Raw genomic sequence first — 23,549 nt, forward strand, 5'->3', positions numbered from 1 at the left:
ATTACAAATAGCAAGACAAAGCTCAATTTTTTTCATTCCATTCCTAAAAGTGTCAGAGGTAAAGACAGTTTGTAAACACCCGAATATATATGTAGCTCAGTCATTAGGGATTTGAATTCAATGTTTCAGAGACTGTATCATCTCTTGTGTGGCTTTAGGGAATTTGATTCCTCCAGTTGATATACCCAGTTATATTATTTTAGTAAAAATTTATTTAGTAATAATTTTAGTAATAGTGTTTTATTTGTAACTCACATTAGAGATATCTAAACTGAGATTAAATGTCTTTGAAATGAGCTGCTATTATATACTGGACATTTCCTATAGGAATTAAAAGAAATTGTTGAAATAGCATGTTTCCTATAAATATCAGAGATAGAGTACATCTGAAGGATTTTTCAAGTATTAAATATCAGCTACAATGTGAAATGTTTTTCCCTTAAGTTTGAATTCTTTCTACCCTCAAGTAATACAACATGAATTTTCCCGTTCACTGCTACAAGAAAAAAAATGTGTAACACTGAAGTTCTATCAGTAACACCTGCTAAAAATATTGGACTGGGATTGAGGGATCTCACACAATAAGTGTTTGTGTGTATATGTGTGTATAAAATCTCTTTATCTGAAATTATTTCTCTGAAACTCATCCATTTCTGTTCACTGTAGCATCACCTCTGCTACTCACATGGCAAAGAGTCTTTGAATTCAGAGCAGAGAAAAAAAAAAAAAAAAGCAACTGATTCTCTGTCCCCTTCAAAAAATCAGTGGAATGCCACAGGTTGCTGTAATATTATACTGAAAAAAAAATAAGGATCAGCAGTTGTTTTTCTTAAGTTTTCTTAATTTTCTTAATCCCTCCCCAGCACTTGCAGCCAGTGGAAGGACCATTACAGAATTGGATATTTACTGAAAGGAAAGTAAGTTGCCCGAAGATCTTCATAATTAGACTCTCTACAAATACTTGGGAAGACAATACTGGCTACAAAGATCCCAACATTGCAACATTTCAGTATTTCAGGAACACAAGAACTCTCAGCAGATGTCTACAAAGGATGATTATGCAGTTCACACCAGACACAAGCACACACATTCTTAAAAGTACTGTAGAGTTTGAAAAGTCAAGAAGTTTGGAAATAACAGTCACTTAGTTAATATTATTTTGGTCTCTTAATACATGTAATCTAAACTGTAAAGCTGGAAGCATGCCTTGCTTCCCCACAGAACTCCCTGGATTATTCAGAGCAAAAGATAAAGTTCACCAAGGAAGTAGCTGTTCTCCCTACTGTCAAGTGTGGAGACCAAGCTTTCTCTACCACCTTCTCCAGAGAGAGTTCACTATGCAGGAATATTTGTATGTATGTACATATTTATATATATCCAGACTCCTTTTCTGTAACACTTTTGTCAGGGCAACTCACTGCCAGAGTCCTCGAGTGCTTCAGAAAGACTATTACCATAATTTCCCTGTGAAATTACAGATATCCTGCTGTTTTTATAGACAAGGATCTAAGGCAGAAATTGCAATAAATTTTTGATAAATCCAAGGATTTTGGGAGGATGGTGTTAAATTTCAAAGACCTGGTTATACACACTCTTTAATATTAGAGAGAACTTCAAAACAGGTTTTGTGAGCTCCAGATGCACAAATGCCTCACCATCAGTCATCCCTCTGTCAGATCATTCTGCAGGAGGATCTTCTGGATGTATAAGAGAACACAATTTAGTTAAGGCTTTCATACTACAGTGGGAAAAGAGGATAAAACTATGTTTCCAACAAAAATGAAGATCTGTCTGACTTTGTATCCTCCTGTGTGTACATATACACATAGGAGTAAAAATTAAAATATATTTAAGCCTTGTGTTATTTTCCATATATCAGAGCTTTTCCCTGGTAACAGCTTCAGAGACAAATTTTCACCTCCTGGTTGAAGAAAAAGAATTTAATGGACAGAAAAAGAAACAGATCAGAATGAATGGTAAGTTACAAAAAAAGGGGACAGCAGAATTTCACCATCTGAATGGAATATACAGGTATTCTTGATGTACATGAAAGTAAATTGATATTTTATTTTATATATTTTACACATACACATCTTATTTAAACAGATGACAGATCTGCTTCTATATATTATAGAATTATGGATGCAAACTGAGAAACCACCAAGCAGGTGGCTGGGTTACTGAACACTTCTGCTACAACCAAACTCCTTTCTGACTGTCAATGGTGGGGACAACGCCACTGCAATACCATTTTTTATGAGTAGTCTGGAGAAGAGAAAATTATCATCAGTTGAAAAATCCCTTCTAGGTTCATATTTGGCCTCTCACATAGAGGAGTTACAACCGGTTTGGGTTTTTAATTTTTATTTTTAAGGCATTTTTATAGAGAGAAACATTGAATAGAAACTGCCCTGGACAACCAGCTTGGTTTCTTACTGACAGAACATTATATCATAAAATCAATTGGAAAAACTCAGATTTACATCTTTAAATAATTTATATATCATGCATAACAGCTGTCTCAAATCCCTTTTAAGTAGCACCTTCCAGAAGATGGTTACTTTCTTAAAAAAATCCATGCAAATACATGCATATACTGCCTAATCATGTTCTCTACATGTGTGCATCTACTTGTAGAGGTTTGTGTGTACAGTTGGACCTGCAATAAAATAGCACTAAGTGCATAGCAAAATGTGTATGAAGGGGGGGTGATTACAAAAGTATTATAAAGTATTTATATTATTATCATTGTACAGAGCCCAAAATACTCACCTACAAAGAGAGTAGGTGGCAGAGCCAAAATAAAGGAAGAGCCCTGTATTCCACGATTTCTGAATACATCTTTCAGAGGCACAAAAGGGAGGTGGGTGAGGGGGAGGGAATTAGAAGCCTGTGTATATGACAAGGACTTTCTGACCACTGTAAACAGTCAGAAGAACACTGGGGCACAGCAGCTATTGTTCATAAACAGTTATTTGTTAGGAATATATTGTCTTTGATTTTAAGGAAAAATAATGAAAAGCAAGAAAAAACAAAGCCTGTACATGAGAGTACAGGAAAAGGAACAGGAATAAAGACAACTCTCAAAACGGAAGTATTTCAAACACAAATGAGCCCAAAGATCTCAGTTGGGGAGTATAAAACAACAATGGATGAAGGAGAAAAGATAAGGGTGTCTGTACAGCAGCAACACCACTGCTCTGACCCCCTACTATACATACAAAATACAGGAAAAGAAAGTCTTTATCTCTAAAGCTGTGACCATGGCAACCAAGTCTCAGGAACAGACAAGAGTGGAGTATTTCACTCTCCTGGGCAGCTTTGGACCACCAGATGTGACTGGTTAGAGACTGTTACAACATCTTATTCTTCCTCTGGACCAAGTAGAACAAATTGTGTCTCTTGGTGTTAGTGCTGTCCACACAGTTCTCTGGGTTCTGCTCCCACTGAATGATGCATTTTTACTGGGGAGGTCACACATATTTTCTTGCCTTGAGACAAGGAATTCACTGCCATCACATGGGCTGTCATATCATCAGGCTCCAGTGCTTTCTGTTTGCTGCCACAGCAGAAGTATCAAAAATCCTCAGTGCTGCTGTGCTGCTGTGACCCAGTAACAGCTGAATCTTACAGCATAACAGTGATCTGGGAATGAGAAATTATTTCCGAATTGATTTAAAAAGAGCACATGGTCAAGAACAAATCCTTCCCTTTACCAGCAGTCAAAACAGAAAACCCACCTTTCAAAACAAGTATCATCTGTAACACCAGTTGGTTTATTTTCTGTCAAGATTTTCCTTTCCATAAATCTGAAAAATTTAATCTGAAAAAACCCTCCCAACACACTTTCTCCTCTGCTGTTAGAGTGAGGCATACAGAAATTTCATGTCCCTTGCTAAAAAAAAATGCTTGAATTTTACAATTCTGCAGTCTTGCTCCAAGACAGTGGACAAGCACTTTGCTTGAAAAATTTCTCCTAATTCCTGGTGCCACCACTCTAAAAATCAAATGGCCCAAAACAGATGGAACAAACATTGCATTAAGTAAGAATATATATTCCAACTAATATCAAGACAATAGTAAATGCCATCTAGCAAACAGAAATGAGATAGATTGCACAAGAACCAGCCTATTAAAAGCTAATAATATTTATTTAAAAGGATATTTTACGTTTAGGAATAGATTAATAATGGAGATGCTCTATGACTACAGCTCTGTATACAGGAGCACCCAGAGTCTCTTGGTAGACCCTCCTTAGTGATTTTTGCATTTGGAAGACTTCTGTCATGTCCAAATCTGTGTGTTCTTGACATGCTTCAGAATATACACTTTTAGAATAGCATTAGCAAACCCCCGTCAGAATATCCTTTAGTTGAAGAAAGCAATGAAGAACAACACAAAGAAAACAACCGAAATATAACTTATAATGCTGGTTTACATATGTAGGTAAAAAGACCAATTCCCCCATGCAGCCAGTCCTCATTTCAGGATTTCTGATGTAAGCACAACAGCCCAAAAGAAAGGACATGAAAAGTCCCCTCTTCTCTCCCCGACCCCATCTAAACTATTCCAAAGAGTTCAGAAAGGATATCGAGGTGCTGGAGCGGGTCCAGAGAAGAGCAACAAGGCTGGTCAAGGGACTGGAGCATAAGTCCTATGGGGAGAGGCTGAGGGAGCTGGGGTTGTTTAGCCTGGAGAAGAGGAGGCTCAGAGGTGACCTCATCACCGTCTATAACTACCTGAAGGGAAGTTCTAGCCAGGTGGGGGTTGGTCTCTTCTCTCAGGCACTCAGCAATAGGACAAGGGGGCCCGGGCTTAAGCTCCGCCAGGGGAAATTTAAGTTGGATATCAGGAGAAAATTCTTTACAGAGAGAGTAATCAGGCATTGGAATGGGCTGCCCAGAGAGGTGGTGGATTCACCATCCCTGGAGATTTTTAAACGCAGATTGGACGTGGCACTGAGTGCCATGATCTAGTAAATGGACTGGATTTGGACCAAGGGTTGGACTCGATGATCTCGGAGGTCTTTTCCAACCCAATCGATTCTATTCTATGATTCTATAATCCTGTAAGCAGGAATTGCTTAGACACAGTGAGTGTGCTGAACTGGGCTGAATGGAAGAAACTGCATCTGAACTCGGATGATACATGAGCAGCTTCTCTCTACTCCTTTTTTAAAGTCTGAAACATGGAATGAGAATCTGTCCCTTAGTGTCTGGAATGAAAACCCTCCCTGGTACAAATTCTTCTGACTGAACTGACTATAGCAATCAGTCTTCATTTCCACTTCTTAAAAGTGTGTATATATATATATATATAATCTTACTTCATTATTAACAATAAAATAAGAATGAAGATCAACTATGAGCTGGAGGGAACACATCCTTTTGAACAGACACATACAGCTAAAGCCCGTACTTGTTCCACCTAGTATATGTAAAGTACATAAATGTATGTGTGTGTATGCACATATGAGTAGAAAGGTACCCAACTCTTGTCAGTATAAAAGTGTGTCCTCAGCTTCTGCAGACTGGGCAAAGGATGACACTGCTTTTTTTTTTCCCCACCCTCAGACTTTTCCAAGCTCCACTACCTTTTATTATTCTACATCAATAAGTATTTACTGAACGATGACTCAAATTTAGAGAGCTATGAAATATTCAGGTGCAAGCTACAGACTGACCTAAGGCTTACATATATAAAAGATGCAATAAAAAATAAAAAAAGGAGGTAAAACATTAGTTAAGTTTTAGCTTAAGGCTGACAAATTAAAACAAAAACCACCCAAACGCTGAACTTCCACAACGCGCATATATTCAAGCTTACTTGGAATAAACCACGTTTTCAAAACATGCAAACTAACAGTTCCTCATTCTTAATGTCTTTTAGAAAGGGATTTAAAGTGACATAACGTGCAGAGAAACTGCAGTAAAGTGGCAACCTTCCATCTTATTGCACGTTATCATTTGCATCATAGCTTGAATTTCTTCAGAGCTGCTTCCTTAGAGAAAGATGGTCTAGACCAGAAATTGTTTAACGTTGCATTGTGTCAGTTGTGTGATGGTCCAGTACCCCTGGCCTAAGAAATTATCTTGTCTCAGTTCAACAGTGCATACCTGGCTCAACTCTCTCCCTTCAGGTCCCCCCTTACTCTGAGGATGCCTCTTGACCATGAAGGTAGAGGGTGAGAGAAATCAAGATCAACTCGCTGTTGTCTGCCCTAACTATTAATGTAGAAGGTCAGACCACAGCTTGAGAACAGAAGAGTTAAGTCAGAGCATTTTCCCAAATACAAAAAGTTCTGTTGCTTCTACAGTTAAGTAGGCATAAATCTTAGTAGCAACTGAATTTTCTTGGATAGAGTTCTAAGTTCTAATGAAACTGTACAACTTATTTCCTCACAGCCACCTGGTGAAATCTAAGCCTTAGTTTTCTAAGCAGTTTAATTACTAATTTCTTTATGAGATGAGAAAGGTTGTCAGACATACTAAATGAAGGTTTACTTGGAAACAAAAGTCAAGCAAACCAAAACAAGCCCCCATGAATTCTGCAACTCACGTGATACTTGCTGTTTACCAGAGGTTTAGAAGACTTATTACTGTTGGCACCAATTATAAAAACATTGGAGCATGAATAGCACACACAAATTACCTCTAAACAGTGTTTGAAAATCTTCCAGCATGTTTGACCATCAATATGATCAAAGGTTTGATCTATAGCATCACTATCTGCAGAGTAATTTCATTTCTCCCACAGCAAACATATTTCTGCAACAGCAGAGGTTTTATTTAAATTTCACAATGTGACATTAACACAATGAGAAATACTTTCAAAGTATTTCTGAACTCTTCTCTAATTTTATAAAGATTGTTTTAGTGATCATACTGATGGATTTGATTAATGTTAGACACTGCATATTTTATGAGGGCTGACAATCTCATTAAAAGCTTAGTTTGTTTTATTGATATCTTCTATCAATACTACTATTGATAGCACCTGTTGCAGTATCTAAATGCTTGAGGTGAAGTTTTCTATACTTGACAGCTATCTTAAGGCAGTATGATTCTACTGTGAAAATCAACATGGCAAAATACAAGAAAAAGTAATATATTCAGAAAAGGATTCAAGTAGAGCACAAACAGAAAGCAATATACATTAAACAGTGTGAATAAAACTATATTATATAGATATTTCTTTAGTAATTGTCTATTATTTACTGATGATTTTGACCTTTTCTAGTAAGGATTGTTAGCATACAGTTAGTTTTGACTATTCAGGAGATCTGACCTCAGCAGAAATACGCTTTAGGCATGTTTCAACTTTTTTTTTTCCATGTTGGAGCTACCAACATGTAAGACAGTTCTGAAAGTTTGCGTTCCCTGGGTATGAAAAACACCATGTAGCCACTACGAAGCTAAATATGTATTATGATAATTGAACAACAAATTGAAGTTTTATTAAGTGATGTTATTTTGACTTTAAGCTCAAACTAAACACATCGTAACACAATAAAACAGAACAAGACTCATAAGGTGAAAGAAAATAACAGGAAATTGGCAGATGATTCATTCTGCAAGTATTATAAACATCAAGGAATAAATTCATATTAAACTAGTACTAATTGAAAAATAATCTATCTCTGATAAATGAAGATTGCTACCTCTGAGCAAGGGAGATTGCTATTTGAAATCTATCAATTTTTTCCTCATTCTTAATACATGTTAGATATAAAGGTAGCTTGGTGGACATGTTGCCATATGCTGCATAGACAAAGAAAAAAACTCATTGATCCTTTTATTACTACATCTTATCATACTGATATTTACCTTTTTAAAAGGCAAAGATACCAACTGGTTAGGAAAATGTAAAAGCAATACAGGTAACAGCTAATTTCCTTACTGAAGTGGATTTCAAGTGGTGGCTATTGGAAGAAATATTCTGCACTTTAATTAGAATAAAATTTGTTATTGATTTTCGTATTTGTCTTCTAGCACACAGGTTTCCAACATATCCTGTACACATGTTATATTAATATTCTGAATGTATTATTAGATCAATATTCATTGTCATGGAAAGATATTCCACTGTAATGGAAAGTTGCCATATCCATATATTAAAATTTAGGCCAAATAAATTAAACTACACAGATATTAATTCATGGCTTCTGTACTGTTTTCTCTGTCACTACCCACGTGCAGGTGCAATAAGAACATTTACACTTAGAATAATTTTACTTTGCTCTGTAAATCAAAGGAATAAAAGGGTGGGATTAAATTTATCTATTCTAGACCAGTAAGAGCAGCAGGTAATTAGCTTTGTTCCCCTCACGCTTTTCAGACTCACCTTGTAGTCGGTGGGGAAAAAAGATACAGACTTAAATTCCTCTTGAACTCAACTATACTATTGATATTCAACATTTCAGCATAAACTACGCTGAAATGCCTATTTATTTGGAATACATGCAGCCTATTGTACTCAGAAAACTTTGCCAAAGATAATCTTATTGTACATGGTGAATGGAAACTCATAAAAAGAGGGTACAAGTTCCTATACATGAAGTAGTACTGGCTGAGATTTTAATCTGTGAGACAAAGTTCCTCCCACTCCATAAACTGTAAAAGTCCTATTATGAAAGCCTGCCATAAGACAGACATTTTTAAGTCTTCAGAATGCTTTTCTATAAAAGCATGTCAGCCTCTGTCACAGGAAACTGGACAACAAACTGTTATACACAATGAAGTGTTCAATCTTCTTAAGGGGTCATCCTATTAATTACCCAGTAAAAGGAGAGTTTTGTAGTTAAAATGGTGCTAGACCTCTAAACTTTTCTAAAGTCATCTTTCAAATTCAACAGAGTTATTGCTGACTGTACAACAGTGTAAATATTGAAATATTCATAGAAATTCCGTAATCCACAGCCTGAAATTATAAACAGACTGGCTGTTTTCCCAGTCCTCCATTAACTTAAGTACAAGAACACTGTTCAGATTAGGTTTTTTTAACTGCAAACAGTGATATATGAGTGACACAAAATCAGGTCCTCCACTGATTTGAAGTTAAAGAGGCAAAGCTTCAGATGGAAGCCAACTACATAGCCAGGGGAAATATAAACACTTTTTGACTATAGAAACAACAGAAACTGTCTTATGTCCCTTTCCGTAAGGGAATTCAAGCACTTAGACTTTTGTCCTCTTTAACTGAGGCAGGGACATGCTCACAAGTAACTGTATAGACAGGTAGTACCACATGTGGTGGGTTGCCTGTTCGTTTGCCAACAGATGAAAATCATCAGGAAAGGCTGCTGTGCTGCTGCAGAGGTTGGGCTGTGATGTTGGGCACATCTTCCTGATACCTCTGCCCAGTGCTTTGTCTGCCCCAGTGGCACTGAAATATCTGCACAGCTCTTGATGTGGGCCAGGCCAATTTCAAGGCTCAGCGCCACGACCTCTTGTGTTCTGCTGCAATACAGATGTAACTCAACATTAAAGTAACTACAGTTGTACCCTACCAGGCTTTCTCAGGTATTCAGATGGCATCTTTTAGTCACTATTGCATAACAGGAGAGAAAAAAAAATTGTTTTAATTGTTTTAGTTCCTACTGTATAGCAAATAATGGCATTTTTTCTTGTGTTCCAGATTTTCTTAAAGAGGTGGTGATTGTGGCACTCACTCTTCCTTGACACTTTTGTAACAGAAGATACAGAAACTTAAAAACACACTTAACCATCTCCACTCTTTCTGAATATGTAATATATATGAGCAGTGGCATCAATTTTACTTTCTCTTTAATGTTGAAATAGGCAGCATTTTTATGACTAGAGGACAGACCAAATATACTCTGAATTTTCTCTCTGTGGTACCATTACAGTCCTATGCTATTAAATCTCACTGATTTACAAAGAATTCACTGTACTTCTGTGCAAAGCTATCCAGCTGCACTAAATAAGGTTGCATCTGAAGTGTAATTCTGTTTCCAGCCCCTTAACTGCATTGGGCTGCCTTGGGTATCGTATGAGGATAGAAACTATTAGTTCTTATAGTGCAGAAATTTGCATTTTGGCCCAGCACCTCTATACAACTGAGCCAAAATAATTTTCCATGCTGTTCAGCACACACCGTAGTACCACTAAGTTCTCTCCACAACATTTTTTGTCCAGAAATCGAGGAAAGAAATGCTTCTTTTATACACTTGGGGGTTTTCCGTTTGGTTTTTCAGGGGCAGGGATGATGGGGTGAGGGGACTGTTGTTTTTTGGTTTTTAATTAAGAAAGATCCTCACTCCACCACACTGTAGGGATAAAAGTATCCCTCCTGTCAGCAGTTAATTCAGAAGTATACACTTCTAAGTATCACTTAATCCTGCAAGGTACCTTTCTGAGCAGTGCAGACCTGGCCTTCTCCAACACCAGACGACTTTTAGTATTGCAGATGTGCTGACAGTCTGGTAAAATGAAGGGATTAGAGGAACAAGAAGACAGGATCTCAAGACAGTTTTTCCACAGACACTGCAGAAAGAGGACTCAGCAGAAGGGTAGAACCCATTCTCCCCTTGACTGGAGAAAATGCACAAAAAACTGTAATATTACGCATCTACATAAATAGAACACACATAAGATTAATCTTACGTATTTACCAGAAAGCAGAAATCAAGGCTGTGCAGAAAAGAATCCAACAAATAAAAGCAAGATAAGAATTTAAAAGTACTCCAACTGACAGTCTAGTATTACTTTTGACAGTTTGGCATTGTATTCTAGTACCACAGCTAGAGCTAAAATTCTATGCAAAACCATCATATATTCACTCAGCAATCACATTAAATCACTCAGAAATCACATTAAGTAAGTACACCATTATATACAACTGAACTGTCTCCTAAGGTTGCATCTTCTCAAAGTTTTATTGATGTTTTTGAAAAAAGTTTAAATAATTTTTAAATCTCAAATTACAATGCAAAAATATAAAAACTTTAGGAGAATTTCATACTTTTGAGTAGCTGTAGAGAAACTAGTGTAAACCCAGAGTTTATAATTGTCTATAATTGTTAGTTCAACTTAATTTTATTTCTAAACATTTTATTTCAGAAGCAACTTGGTACATTTGGGAAAAAATAAATACCAGAAGGTATTTCCTATCCCAGCGTAATGATATTAAAGATTTTACTAACATAACCAGCTTATAATTTATGCTGCACTTATTTTACCAAGTCCTTCATTAAATGCAGGTATTTTGTACTTTAAAACAAGGGACTATTTTTGTCTAGAGCAGACAGTCTAGGAAGTGTAATAACTTGTAAAGTAAATTGTGATCTCAGTGCTACATTAGCTAAATTGTGTTTTGATACAGTTTTAATATGCTGTGCATTTCAGTGAGTCCAGACTCGTGATGCACTTTCTTTCTCTCAGGACACACAGCTCTGAATATCATGAAAACACTGTATTGTAATGCCCAGTACCATTATAACCTCTAATAGTTCTGTCTGTCAAAGTTCAAATAACTACATTTATTACCCATGTGAATCAGCATGACACTCTCAAATCACTTGGGAATCTACAGTTTAACCTGAAACACTCAGCTTTAGTTTCCCTGACTACAGCTGTGAGCTTTGCAATTATCTTCTGCTATTACCTGTTTATCAGTTAAGTCAAGAGATTTCTCAGATTATGATTCTTCTGAAGAAACCAGAACTTTGTGCTCCAACTTGAGACTGTTAGGACTGAAAATGTCATTCTTTTTAATAACTCAAGAGAGTAACTTGCATTTTTATTTATAGCTTCCAGAAATATTCTACTCAGTTCATCGCCATGTCAGCTAAACTCCTGGTTGTCAGGACCTGACTTAAGCTATGCTATTTCACTCATAGTATACATCAAACCATAAGAAAATTTTATTTCTTGCTTGTTTATATAAACATTTAAACTCCTCAATAAACATATTCAGTGTGTTAGTATTTCTCTTTTGATCTTCTATAAGTCCTGCTTATATAACATCACATAACAGACAAACAAATCTTTAGGGAAGTGAACACCCCTCTGTTATTACCTGTTTCAATTTCCCAAATATAAACTGAATTGTCTTCACATCCAACAATTAGCAGATTTTCAACAGGGTCAAATTTTATCTTCTTCACAGGAAACAGATGCTTTCTGGCATGTAAGAGACATACTCTCTTCTGAAGGTGTAGAATTGCTACTGAGTGATCATTGCACACACAGCACACAATACTCTGGTCTTTTACCTGCAAATCAGAAAACTTCAGTTCCAACAGTGTAACCACATTCCTGACCACATCACTTTAACAAGCCTAGTAAAAAAAAAAAAAAAAGTTGTCCAGTGATTTCTTTCCCAGAACATACTCATTTTAGAAAATCAGCCAACATCTTCAACTTGTTTCACCAGGCCAGCTGTACAACTCATCTCCCAACAGGAAAACCTACAATCTTCTTCCATTTGTCAATATTTTAAATACAATAATTTAAATGCCATTTATTCACAATATTTAGCCTTTCATAGCAGTGATTATATAACCAAATATAAGTAGCAGTTGTCCTAGATAAGAAAGTTGCAAAAAAATTACCTTAAAACAGACTCTTGTTCACGTGATATAAAATTATGTCACGTCTTACGACAAAAGTACGTATTTTTATGAAAATCTGGGTATGTTCAAATTCATTTTACACTCTATGGATCTGATTCTGAAAAACCTTCCCTTCCTGCAAGTAATTTTTGGTGACACACTGAAGTTACAGACTTGCAAGAACCCAACTCCCTGAAATTAAAGGCAACTTTCGAAGAAGGAAATTAAGTGAAGGTAAATTAAGAATAAATTGCTTACATATATATATACACATGCACCCCCCCACACACAGAGATAGGTATACAGAGATATTTTTTCTTTTAAGACATCATTGATTATTCTTTTACTTACTCTGTAGTTTTCTGGAGATCGCAAGAGCTCTGTCACTGGACCAGACTGCAGATTAAATTGGTGTAAGATGTTTCCAGTAAACATATCCCAGCAGATCACAACAGAATCCTGGCCCCCTGATAACAGCCAGCTTGGATCAAATCTTACTGATTTGTCATGTGGATAAAGCAAACAAGTGACTCTGCTACTATGACCATTCAGAACCTTATAAGGTAGATTATCTGAAACAAGATGGTATGTAAATTAATTTTCTTCTTTTAGAATAGAGGTTCCACATTTTACAGCATATTTCCTAAAAGTCAGGATATTCAAAGGACTAAATACAACAGTCCTTTATATGGGGTCAAAGAATTTTAGACCTGCTCCTAAGAGGGAAGACAAAGGTCTACATCCTGAGCTTCCTCTATTGCCATATCCTTTATGTTCCCTTCAGTAGAATGATCTTTAAAGAGCAAATTACAGAAACTACCACCCAGATCGTGACATGCAACATTTCCAGGTGATTCCATCCCCACAGCTATTCCCAGACTCCTAACAGTGGAAAGCATCTTGGTATTACTAAGCTGGGATCTGGTAGATCAGCTACAGAGGAAGAAAAAAACCCATAATCTTCCATTTTCCTCATTCAATCTCTGACCATCTGCCCTATTTTTCCAGAGAATTTTTAGAGGGATCACTGGAGGAGATGCCAGAAGGATGCACTCTTCTGTGCTTCACTGAGATGAATCTGAAAAAAATGTTTAAAACTTACCTTTAAGCAAAGATACGTTTCCTAAAAGTCTTGCTCTTACAGTTTTTAAACCTAAAGTTACAAAAATTTTCCCATTTTCACATCCACACACAAGCTTATCGAGCCCAGAGATGTACACAGAGGAACTGACAACTGCAGCTTCAATTCCATCTTCAGATGCACAAAGATGATCAATAATGCCCTCTGACATCGAATGGTGTTTATCAAAATTATCCTGAAGAGTCCACACTGCTGTAATTGGGATCTCTAGAGGGTGGGGCAAGAGAGGATTTTTATGTAAAACGAAATATAAAAATTCAAACAAAACAAAATACACATTTTCATCTCTATCACTTCCCCTAACTTATCCTTTCTCCAGCCTAGAGATGGAAAGTCAGCAGCTGCTATTCCTTTTAACTACAGACAATCATCACACAATGAATAAATGAACATCGCTTTTTAGTGTGAAAAGATTTTAATGAGAGTTTCAGTTTTCATGAAAATTGATCTCAAGACATAAAGAAAAAGATGGTAGCGAAGTGCCAAAAGTGCCAAACCTTTTGGTGAACCATCATATGTTGACACAGGGACATCAGGAACATGCCACAAAGTGATCCTTCCTGAAGCTTCACCAGAAAAAAGAACTTTATAGAAAGGCTCCTTTCTTTCATTCATGAAGCCCATGACAAAAGGAAAACTCTGCCAAAAAGAACAGCAAATCAATGTTCTGTAAGAGCTGATAAAATCCATGTAATAATTAATTGCAAATGCAAAGGCTTTTTTCATCAAAAGCTGTAAAAATATCAAACAAACTACGGTTAATCTCTCACCTGCCACTACATCCTGCTCAGAGCAAGTCTACTCTGCCTGGTGCAAACCTCTCGAAGGTCACCTCTGCTTTGCCAGTCAGTACTCTTGGCTAAACCTACATCCCAAATGGAAACTGGAATGGAAATTCTCCCCAGGTTTACTGTCTCCAAATAGAGAACACATCAATAGTATCACCAGCATATTAAAAAAAATGGCAGCGTAATCATCAAGATCAGACCAAAAACCCTGCAGTGAAACACTGGTAATTTGTGCATCACAACAAATTCAGTGGAACATCAATCATCACATCTGGAATGACTACAAATAAGGGAAGGTAAGAATTATGCTTTTACATAGGTAACAGTCTGTAACACCAGCAGTGGGTCATGAGGTGCTGGAGCAAGTCCAAAGAGCAAGGAAGCTGGTGAAGGATCTGGAGCATAATTCCGATGAGGAGCAGCTGGGGGAGCTGGAGTTGTTTAGCCTGGAGAAAAGGAGGCTTGGGGTGATCTTAACACTCTCTACAACTACCTCACATGTTGGATATATTTATTTACAACATTGAAGTTTGGGAGTCAATTCCACTAAAACCAACTTTACTGTAATGTGGTTCAGTTTATAATCTCAGAATGGAGATCAAAACAGATCATCACACAGGCAGTTTTGTTGTCTCACCAATCTGCTATAAAAATCATTCAGGTAGTAAGTAAATATTAAAGCAGAAATATTTAAAAAGAGCAGGACACTTTTTTTTTTAAGCATACTTTTGGGGGAAAGCATATATGAACTTTCTACCACCATTGTAACCCTGTTATTTGCTAAGCCATGTGTTTTGGCTATTTCTTTTCCCTCACCTTTCGGCATCCTTCAGCAGTTATCCCCTATCTGATTTTAGATCACAGCATTTGGGGAAAAAGCTGAATGGTTTATGCTATTTCCCTTCAACTAAAAATTAGATCTGTCAGACTTCAGAGGATTACACAACAAAAATGCTTCCTAAGGGCCTACATTTGTCAACAGAAAGAGAGAACACCAGAAAACCTCACACAGGCATGTACTTAACAGTCAGGTACAAATAAAAATCTTCAGAAACTGTTTAAAGACTTGCTTGAGCTGTCACACAAACACACAAACTAATGCAACTTCAGGCAGGAATTAAATCCACATCTTCCAGCAGTTACAAGTTCATAAACAGTATTAGCAATAAGACTTAGCAACAAAACCAGAGCCAAAGCTACACAGAATAATCTGTTGTATGTTTTTGGTTCATTTTTTGCCAAGGAAGTCCTGCCATATCTTTCCTTCCCACCACCCCACAACTTCCCAATTATAAACAGTTTTCTACTTTTTAAATCACAACTGGTTCTACTTACCTATTCCTTTGTGGTCACACAAAGCACTACTCAAAAAATGAGTCAAAATACAGATTTTCCATAATAGCTGAATCCATTTGAGATACTTTGTCTACACACCAACTTCTAAATTTGAAATTGGTATGACATGCTCTGCTAAACATGAATTCAAACAAAAGTATAAAGATCACCTACTTTTTCAGTTTGCTCTTTTCTTAACATTAGAGGTTCCCCCAAGCAGAGCCCAGGGTTCTGAAGAGAGTCACATGTGTCTGATTTTATGCACTGTGGGTACTGTCAGTCCTCACACAGTGCAGCAAAGTCAGGAATGCCATTATGGCTCTGAAGGCTCAGGACAACAGTTTATTCTGGTTAAAATGCCACAGATTTTATCCAAACCCCTTCAGTTTAGGATGGATACACAAGGGAAGCAACATATTCATGTAGTTACATAGGAACATGCATAGATTTCCTAATAAAACAAGAACTGAGTAACTTGCTTACATTCTGCTTGTGGGTTGGCTCTTTTGATTTTATGGAGGGGTTTTTTTGTTCTTTGGGTTTATTTATTTTTTTCTTTTTTTATGGATTTGAAAGCAGAAGTTGCTAAAGCTCTAAAATAGAGCACACCTTTACCTTAAAAAAAAAGCTCTTTTGCCAGAGTTAGAAAAAGAAACATCAACCATTTCAACAATTAATTATCCTACCTATAGTTGAAGATAAAGGTATTTTTTCCCTGTGAAAAAAACTAGATATAGCCAGAATCCAAGATAAAATACACTATAAGCATCTTCAAGTTTGTAAGTAAAGATTTTAAAATGAAGTGTTAATCATTGTTTTCATAGAACAATTAAATCTGTTGATGAATCCATCAATTTCTTAGGGATTATTCATGTAACTGCAAAGAGACAAATCAACTTTCAAAGCTCGCTGCAAACCATTAGGAATTTACCTTATTTTCCTTCATACTAGTAAAGCAGAGTAAATGAGGATAAACAGTTTCTTTCAGCACCTTCCCATCAGCAGGATATATGCTTTTAGAAAGCCCACTGCATAATTAAAAAAAAAAAACAAACAAACAAGCTTTAGGAAGTCATCCTGTTTTAGAAAGCAGAACAGCAACGTCCAAGATTCACAAGTTCAATTAAAAGTTACCAAATAAGTAATTACAAGCGACTTTTTGAAATCACAGCACCAGCTGCCCAAGTTCTACATGGCTAATCTTATTCCTGCCTCCCCTGCTGTGCCAAACAAAGACTGAGGGCTGTCAAACTCCGGGTAAATCTTTGAGTGCCAAAGGGGTTTTGTTCTGGTTTTTGATCATTTGCAACACGCAGAGATTTTCCATAGTAACCCTCCCAAAGTTCATCTTGTACCTGAACTTTTTGTGCGAATTTCCCAGCTGAGCCCACCTGTTCAGCAGCTGGTAGATGTAACTGTGGCCATCTTCTGTCCAGATGATCAGTCTGTAAGCTGCCAGCACTTCTCCACCAGCAAAGCACTGACCACTTTTACAGAACTCAGTACAAAGCAAGGAGAAATCACAATAGTCATAGACCTAAGCTCAGAAAAACAATAGAATATAAACAACTGGTACTGGCACATTCATTTTCATTTAAACTGGTTTGGGGCAATGGATCACTATGTACAACATGAGCTTCACTCTTTGTAGCTGGACTGATTCTTTTAAAGCCAAAACAGTTTTGATACTAAAACTACTGCAAAGTCAGAATCAAACCATACATTTCACAGTTAAAGAAACTGACAATTAAAAAAAAAAAGTAGCATTAGGGTCTTATGTTAGATTAGGGGATTTTGGATGGGATTTACTTTGGTTTTGCATTGCACTCATTATTAATATTTAGTGGCCTGGTAATTTCTTATAAAGAGGTAGATAATGAATTTAGAACATAAATATGACACTCAAGACTTCAACAGAAGGTATAAATGCTTCTGCCTGATTCTTGAAAAGATTATCTGCCAACATCATCACAGCACAAAACTTAGCAATGTAATATTTTCTTTTCTTCTTTGGGGAGTAAGACACATGGGGGTTTTTTGTTTGTGGGGATTTTTTGGGGGGGTTTTGGTTTTTGTGGTTTGGGGTTTTTTTTGCAAATTAATTGAAAGTAAACAACATGTAATTCCCCTTGCAATAATTCTCTTTTTTTGTTTCTAGATCTGGTAAAAAAATTGATTTGTTTGCTTCCTATGAGACCTTCCCATTTTAAGCCAAGACATGATATGACAAGGACAACCTATGATATTATCTTCTTCTTTCTGTTCTTATGGCTTCACAGAGAGAATATTCATAGTCACATTCTTATAATTTCTTCCAGCAGTGTGAGGAAATAGATCTCAGAACAAGAATTCCTATGAATTATTAATATGTAATTTCTATTCATTAGCTAATATCCTCTATATTTTCATTATTACAGAAGTGGTTTAATGAGCCACTCTGAACACACATCTGTATTTCTCCTATGCTACCTGCCACACACCTTTCTATTTAAAATATGATCATGATATTACTCCTTACATTCATTGAAACATAGAAGTTGAAAATCAAAAAGGACTTATGCAAATGGAGATATTACAAAACACATGCACTTCTTGTGGACAAACATTATAGAGACTAATAGAAAACAATGCACATTACAGATATTTTTCCATGAAAAGCCTACCCATTCTACACATGAAATTTCCCTATAAGTGCTTTTGTACAGCATTTAAAAGTAGCTCAAGAGACATCTGCAGGGTAGCCTACAACTACATTATTCAAAGCTGTATGTGAAATTTTTGCCCTACCCAATCTCAGCAGTGGTGCTTGAATTAGTTACATATGTTGAACTAAGCCCTCAGGCTTAAATGAAATTTCATAACACTGGGAAAGACAAACACAGAATTTTTACAATAAACTTCAGTTTAAATGCATTTAAATGTGTATTGTCTGCAACTGTAATTAGCGTATTTTAAATGTTAGTTATTTTCTTACAGCTACAAGAAAAAGCATTATGGTGTATGGTCTTCAGTTTTGCTGGCTTCTATCAACAAACAAAGGTCCCTGGTTACCGAGGACTTGCCAGCTGTGATCACTTCTGTCATACTTAAACAGGTTTTTTTTTCATATTTGTCTCCCTGTGGAGGGGACTACAATGCACCCAGAACTCTAAAACTGCCTAATACTTAAAGTAATCCCCTTTCTACACAGCCAATTTAGTGTTAAACTTTTAAAGCAGAAACACATTGATAAAAAGTAAAAGCTTCCTCTCATTCAGGCAGTTCAGATAAGCAGAGAAGGGTTACAGGCATTGTTATATCTGACAATTGGTGAACACCAAGTTAGGGAGAAAAACAAGTGTCTTCATGTAGAAAACATACTAGCTTTTCTAAATTATTAACAAAATTAAAGAGAAAGTATAATGCTTAATAACATACCTGCCAGCACATGGAGGACACAACTAGAAGGAGCCTTTCTGTGTAAGTACAAAATCGAACTGCTTGACAACTTACACAGTCCAGAGATTTTGATTCCTTCTCACACACACTTTGTCTCTCCTTTACAGCACAGAGGAAAAAAAAGCCATAAGATTCATTCCAGATAGCTGAGCTTTTACTTTTAGGTTGGAAACAGTGCATTGAAAAGAACTTCCTGTTAACAGACTTTCAAAATTCAAAGCAGCATATAATTCTTAAGTAAAAATGAGATAGAAAGACAACAGGGTTCACAACTACCGTGCAAAGAGAAGACATTCAGAGTGACTTAGACCTTGATCCCACTTAAAGTGATAATGAACATGGAGAAGGACTAAAGACAGGTCATAAACAGCATCTGCTCTAATAAGTATCTGGTAAAATGTCCTGTAGTGAAAAAAAAAAATAGCTACAACAACCTATAAACTGACAGTATGAGATTCAGAAAGGTGGGTGAATATTATACTTTCCCACTCATCCTTGTTGTGACCAGGACAGTCTGAGATGTTGGTGTTGCCATGTCTTGTTTGAACTTAGCACCCTTAAAAAGTAGTGAAAAAGTAATTCATTTTCTTAGCTTTGTATTGCTGAATGTATAGATTGTTAAAAATAATATAAGCGTTTTCACACTTTTTATGGGAATATCAGACTTATCAAGGTTGTCATGCTCAAAATTATGCTATAGGAATTATATGTATTATTTATTTATTAAATCACTTAAAACTGATATTTTCTGTTTTGAAAGACACCAACAGTATCAACACCTCTCAGAGAAGGGGTATATGTATGCTTGGAATCATGGTTATAAAACTGCAAACCATTTTCTTACTACACCTTGCAGCTTCAATTAATTCCAAAGAAATCCAACAATATTTATTAAAATACTGCTCTTTATGAATTAGGTGAATTATTACTAACTCTGCACCAGTCCCTTCACAAAAGGTGGCCCCAGGCAGCAAAAAGAAGGCACCACACCATATGTTTCTGATGCGTATTCAGTTGTTAGCATTCTCAGAATTTTTACAACATGACAGTGGGTTTAATTCAAACACAAAACATTGTATTCCTTTTCTAGCACTTGTTCATGTCAACTGATAGCTGCTGAGAATATTAGCACAGAAAAGAAGGAGTTTGAAGAGAGGAATAGGACACTTGACACACCGAGAGTCTTCTCCAAGTGAAAACAACATTGTGAAAGGCAGAGAGAGGAAAACCAAGTTTAAAGGACCATTTTGAAGAAAGAAACCAGGGTGAAGAGGGAGTACAAAGGCCAGTATTGAAGAGCTTTACATTTAAAGGACAGAGTGAAGGGGTTCAAAGGCATTATCAGGACAGTAAGAAAGCACAGCAACTTCAGCATCATGGAATATGAAAAGAGACAATAAGCCTGGGCACAGGACAGAGCAGCTGTCAAGGCAAGAGCTGTGCAATGGCCCAACTCATTTTAAATAATACTATGAGAACATGTTTTCAGAATTTTGTAACAAAGGTAACTAAATCTGTTTAATATATGTCCAAAAGATTTAAATTTATTCACATTCTGCTTCAATGTAGGCTTTATTTGAGAATATTACTACATTCATGCTGCTTCACATCTCAAACTGACCTGGATGCTATTCAGAGATGATGACAGGTCCCACACTTTCAGAACTCCAGTTACAGACACTGCGACCAAAGAGTCTTCTGTGAAAAGTTAACAGTGAGATAGTCACCTTGAAGTCAATGCAGAGAGTACCTACCTATTCAGCACTAAAACATGGATTCTGTACGACACTGCCTGGATGAAATATCAGTTTTACATAAAAAAAGAAGATAATTAACTGGTTATTACAAAAATCACGTAAGCAAATAGTGAATGTGTTAACAGAAAGAACAGAACTGTGGTTTAGTGCATTTAATTTCCCTGATATTACAAAACTAATTTGTGCTTAAATCCAAGAAATGAACCGCTTACAGCCAGTGTACAGGCCTTTCTCTAAAAAAATATATTAAATGAAACATGATCAACATTAGGAGCATTAAAAACCTCATGTGCTATCAACGAAACACTGAACTCTTATACATAGCTGCTCTGTAAAACATGATTGGATTTTAAATCAGGTAGGATCATACTATATATAAATATTTTATCACAACTTAATTTGCCTACATAAACACACTTAAAACACATACCTTGAATTCTTGCAGAGTGTACAACACACATACAATTTATCCAGTCAGAAGACTGGGATGATGATAAAGTGTGAAGAACATCCAAAGTCTTCGCATCAATAATAAGAACATCTTGATATTCTCCACAACAAAGCAGCCAGCCTTCACCTGTCATCCGGAATGAGCAATGGTAATACTGGACAAGTGGAAAGCAGAGAGTCAGCACACAGAGCTACAAATGGCATGGATGTTTCTCACATTAAGCATTTCATACTTGGATTTATAATCAACACTTGCAGCATTACTAAAAAAATCTAAGGCATATGTGAAATCATACACAGTGTTACTGACACAAGCACAGCATACAGCTTAGGAAGAGCTGCTTCCTACTTCAAGCAGTAACTGCCTTGCATAAGTATTAGGATTATTGTAATTTGGGGAAGGAATCAAGGGGTTAATTTTCATTAATTGCTAAGGAGTTTGGAACTTGTTTCTCATCGCTCTCCAAGCATTTGACAAAGCTCCAGTTATCAAGAGGCATCTAAAGCACTAAAAACAGGTGAACATGTAGAATATTCATTATTAAATTTTTCGTAATGAATTTCTGATTATTTTCCAGGAAGGATTTCTACTCCATGAGATATTCTTTATTTTGACATTAAATGGCCAATGGTTCAGAAGATTCATTCTTTCTCAACAATCACATAAAGAAAAAAAAACCCAAAACAGATACACAGCAAAGGAACAGAGATGACACTGGTACAGAGGGACTACAAACAGTTCTTTTTTGCCATGTGTTTTGTATGTGCAAGGACACTTGTATTATGTATATATTTATCTGTAATTTTACACATAATTGCTATAAACAAGTAAGAAGCCACCTCAAATAGAATTTACATTTAAATGCTAACCTTAAAATAGAGAACAATCATGTAAGCAGATAAAAATAGACCCACAAAATTGTACCTCTGTAGAGTTTTGCTGATATAATTCTTAGTTTATCAGTTAACAAATTGAAGTTTGAAAACAAAAGAAGTATAAATAACTGGGACCAGGATAAATATTGCTACAGATATTATGAATAATCAGAGGCAGAAATGCTTAGAATTTGCAATTAGTGTTACCATTAAATTAGGCTTGAACTAGAGGATCTGTATAGTCAGTTATTCCTCTGAGAAAATCCCACACTGGTTAAGATCCACAAACAGTTAAGTGATGACCCTGGTGTTAAATTTCATTTCAAATGGCAAATATTCAGTTTGCACTACTTGACATCTGCCATTCATAGCTGAATCATCTACCCTGAACAAAAGCAACCTACTAGAATAGGTAGGCAGGCTAGTAGTTCAATTAAAACCTAACCAAAAAATAAAGTAACAATTTCGAATTATGATGCCACTGAAATCAGTGTGCACTAAATCTTCCAGACAATAAGATTCTGTAAGGAATTATATTCTCACAGGTACTGCTGCAGCACAAGCAACCATTCCACATGGAACAACAAAAAGCCTACAACAAAACACAAAAAAGAAACGACACCCCCCCCCGATTTATTATACCTATCTGAAGGTTGCATTTTAAGAAAATTTCACCTGCTAACAACATCTACTGTTTTTCTTAAGGAAGTTCTCCCATTAGAAGTTTCTATTTTCCTTTAGCTTTTTCACCCAAATTATAAAACAAAAACCATCACCTAGTTACAATTAGGTTTAGCTCACTTCTAATAGAGGTGAAGGACCCATTTTCTAAAAGTACTTGCTACTCCTTCTTGAAGGGTGAAAATGAATATTCTGCCTCTGATCTCCACAAAAAAATGTACCAATTGTCAGCTAATCAGCTGGGCCAGGGTTGCCTACTGTCCTGCAGGACTCATCCATAACTTCAACTACTAAAACCTAATTAAGCAAGAGCACAAAGCAGGTCATACTGCACCTCTATTAAATCATAATTTTGGTATTGGGGGTTTTGTGTATATACATTCATGTAAAGAATATGTATGTTTTAAACCTCTGCACAAATAAAAATGTAGAGTAACTTCTTTCTGTGCATGCTTTTATACACACATACACAGAAAAAAACATATAATTAAGAAGTTTAGCTTCTGTAA

General features: G+C 36.2%; 1 protein-coding gene across 1 annotated transcript in view; it reads right to left on the reverse strand.

The window, feature by feature from the left end:
- The window catches only part of WDR72 (WD repeat domain 72), a 102,962-nt gene that overhangs the window by 74,103 nt on the left and 5,310 nt on the right, over positions 1–23,549 (reverse strand). The window contains exons 4-12 of the mRNA XM_027736921.2: positions 21,464–21,638; positions 20,898–20,974; positions 19,256–19,375; positions 17,230–17,375; positions 16,770–16,866; positions 14,213–14,354; positions 13,677–13,922; positions 12,926–13,146; positions 12,040–12,235 (exon numbers count right to left, since the gene is read on the reverse strand). Of these exons, the coding sequence (XP_027592722.1) occupies positions 12,040–12,235; positions 12,926–13,146; positions 13,677–13,922; positions 14,213–14,354; positions 16,770–16,866; positions 17,230–17,375; positions 19,256–19,375; positions 20,898–20,974; positions 21,464–21,638 (1,420 nt within the window). The remainder of the gene's footprint in view (positions 1–12,039; positions 12,236–12,925; positions 13,147–13,676; positions 13,923–14,212; positions 14,355–16,769; positions 16,867–17,229; positions 17,376–19,255; positions 19,376–20,897; positions 20,975–21,463; positions 21,639–23,549) is intronic.

The sequence above is a fragment of the Pipra filicauda genome, unplaced genomic scaffold (genome assembly GCF_003945595.2).
Source record: "Pipra filicauda isolate LSUMZ 115617 unplaced genomic scaffold, ASM394559v2 scaffold7_size6619720_pilon, whole genome shotgun sequence".
Lineage (NCBI taxonomy): Eukaryota > Metazoa > Chordata > Aves > Passeriformes > Pipridae > Pipra > Pipra filicauda.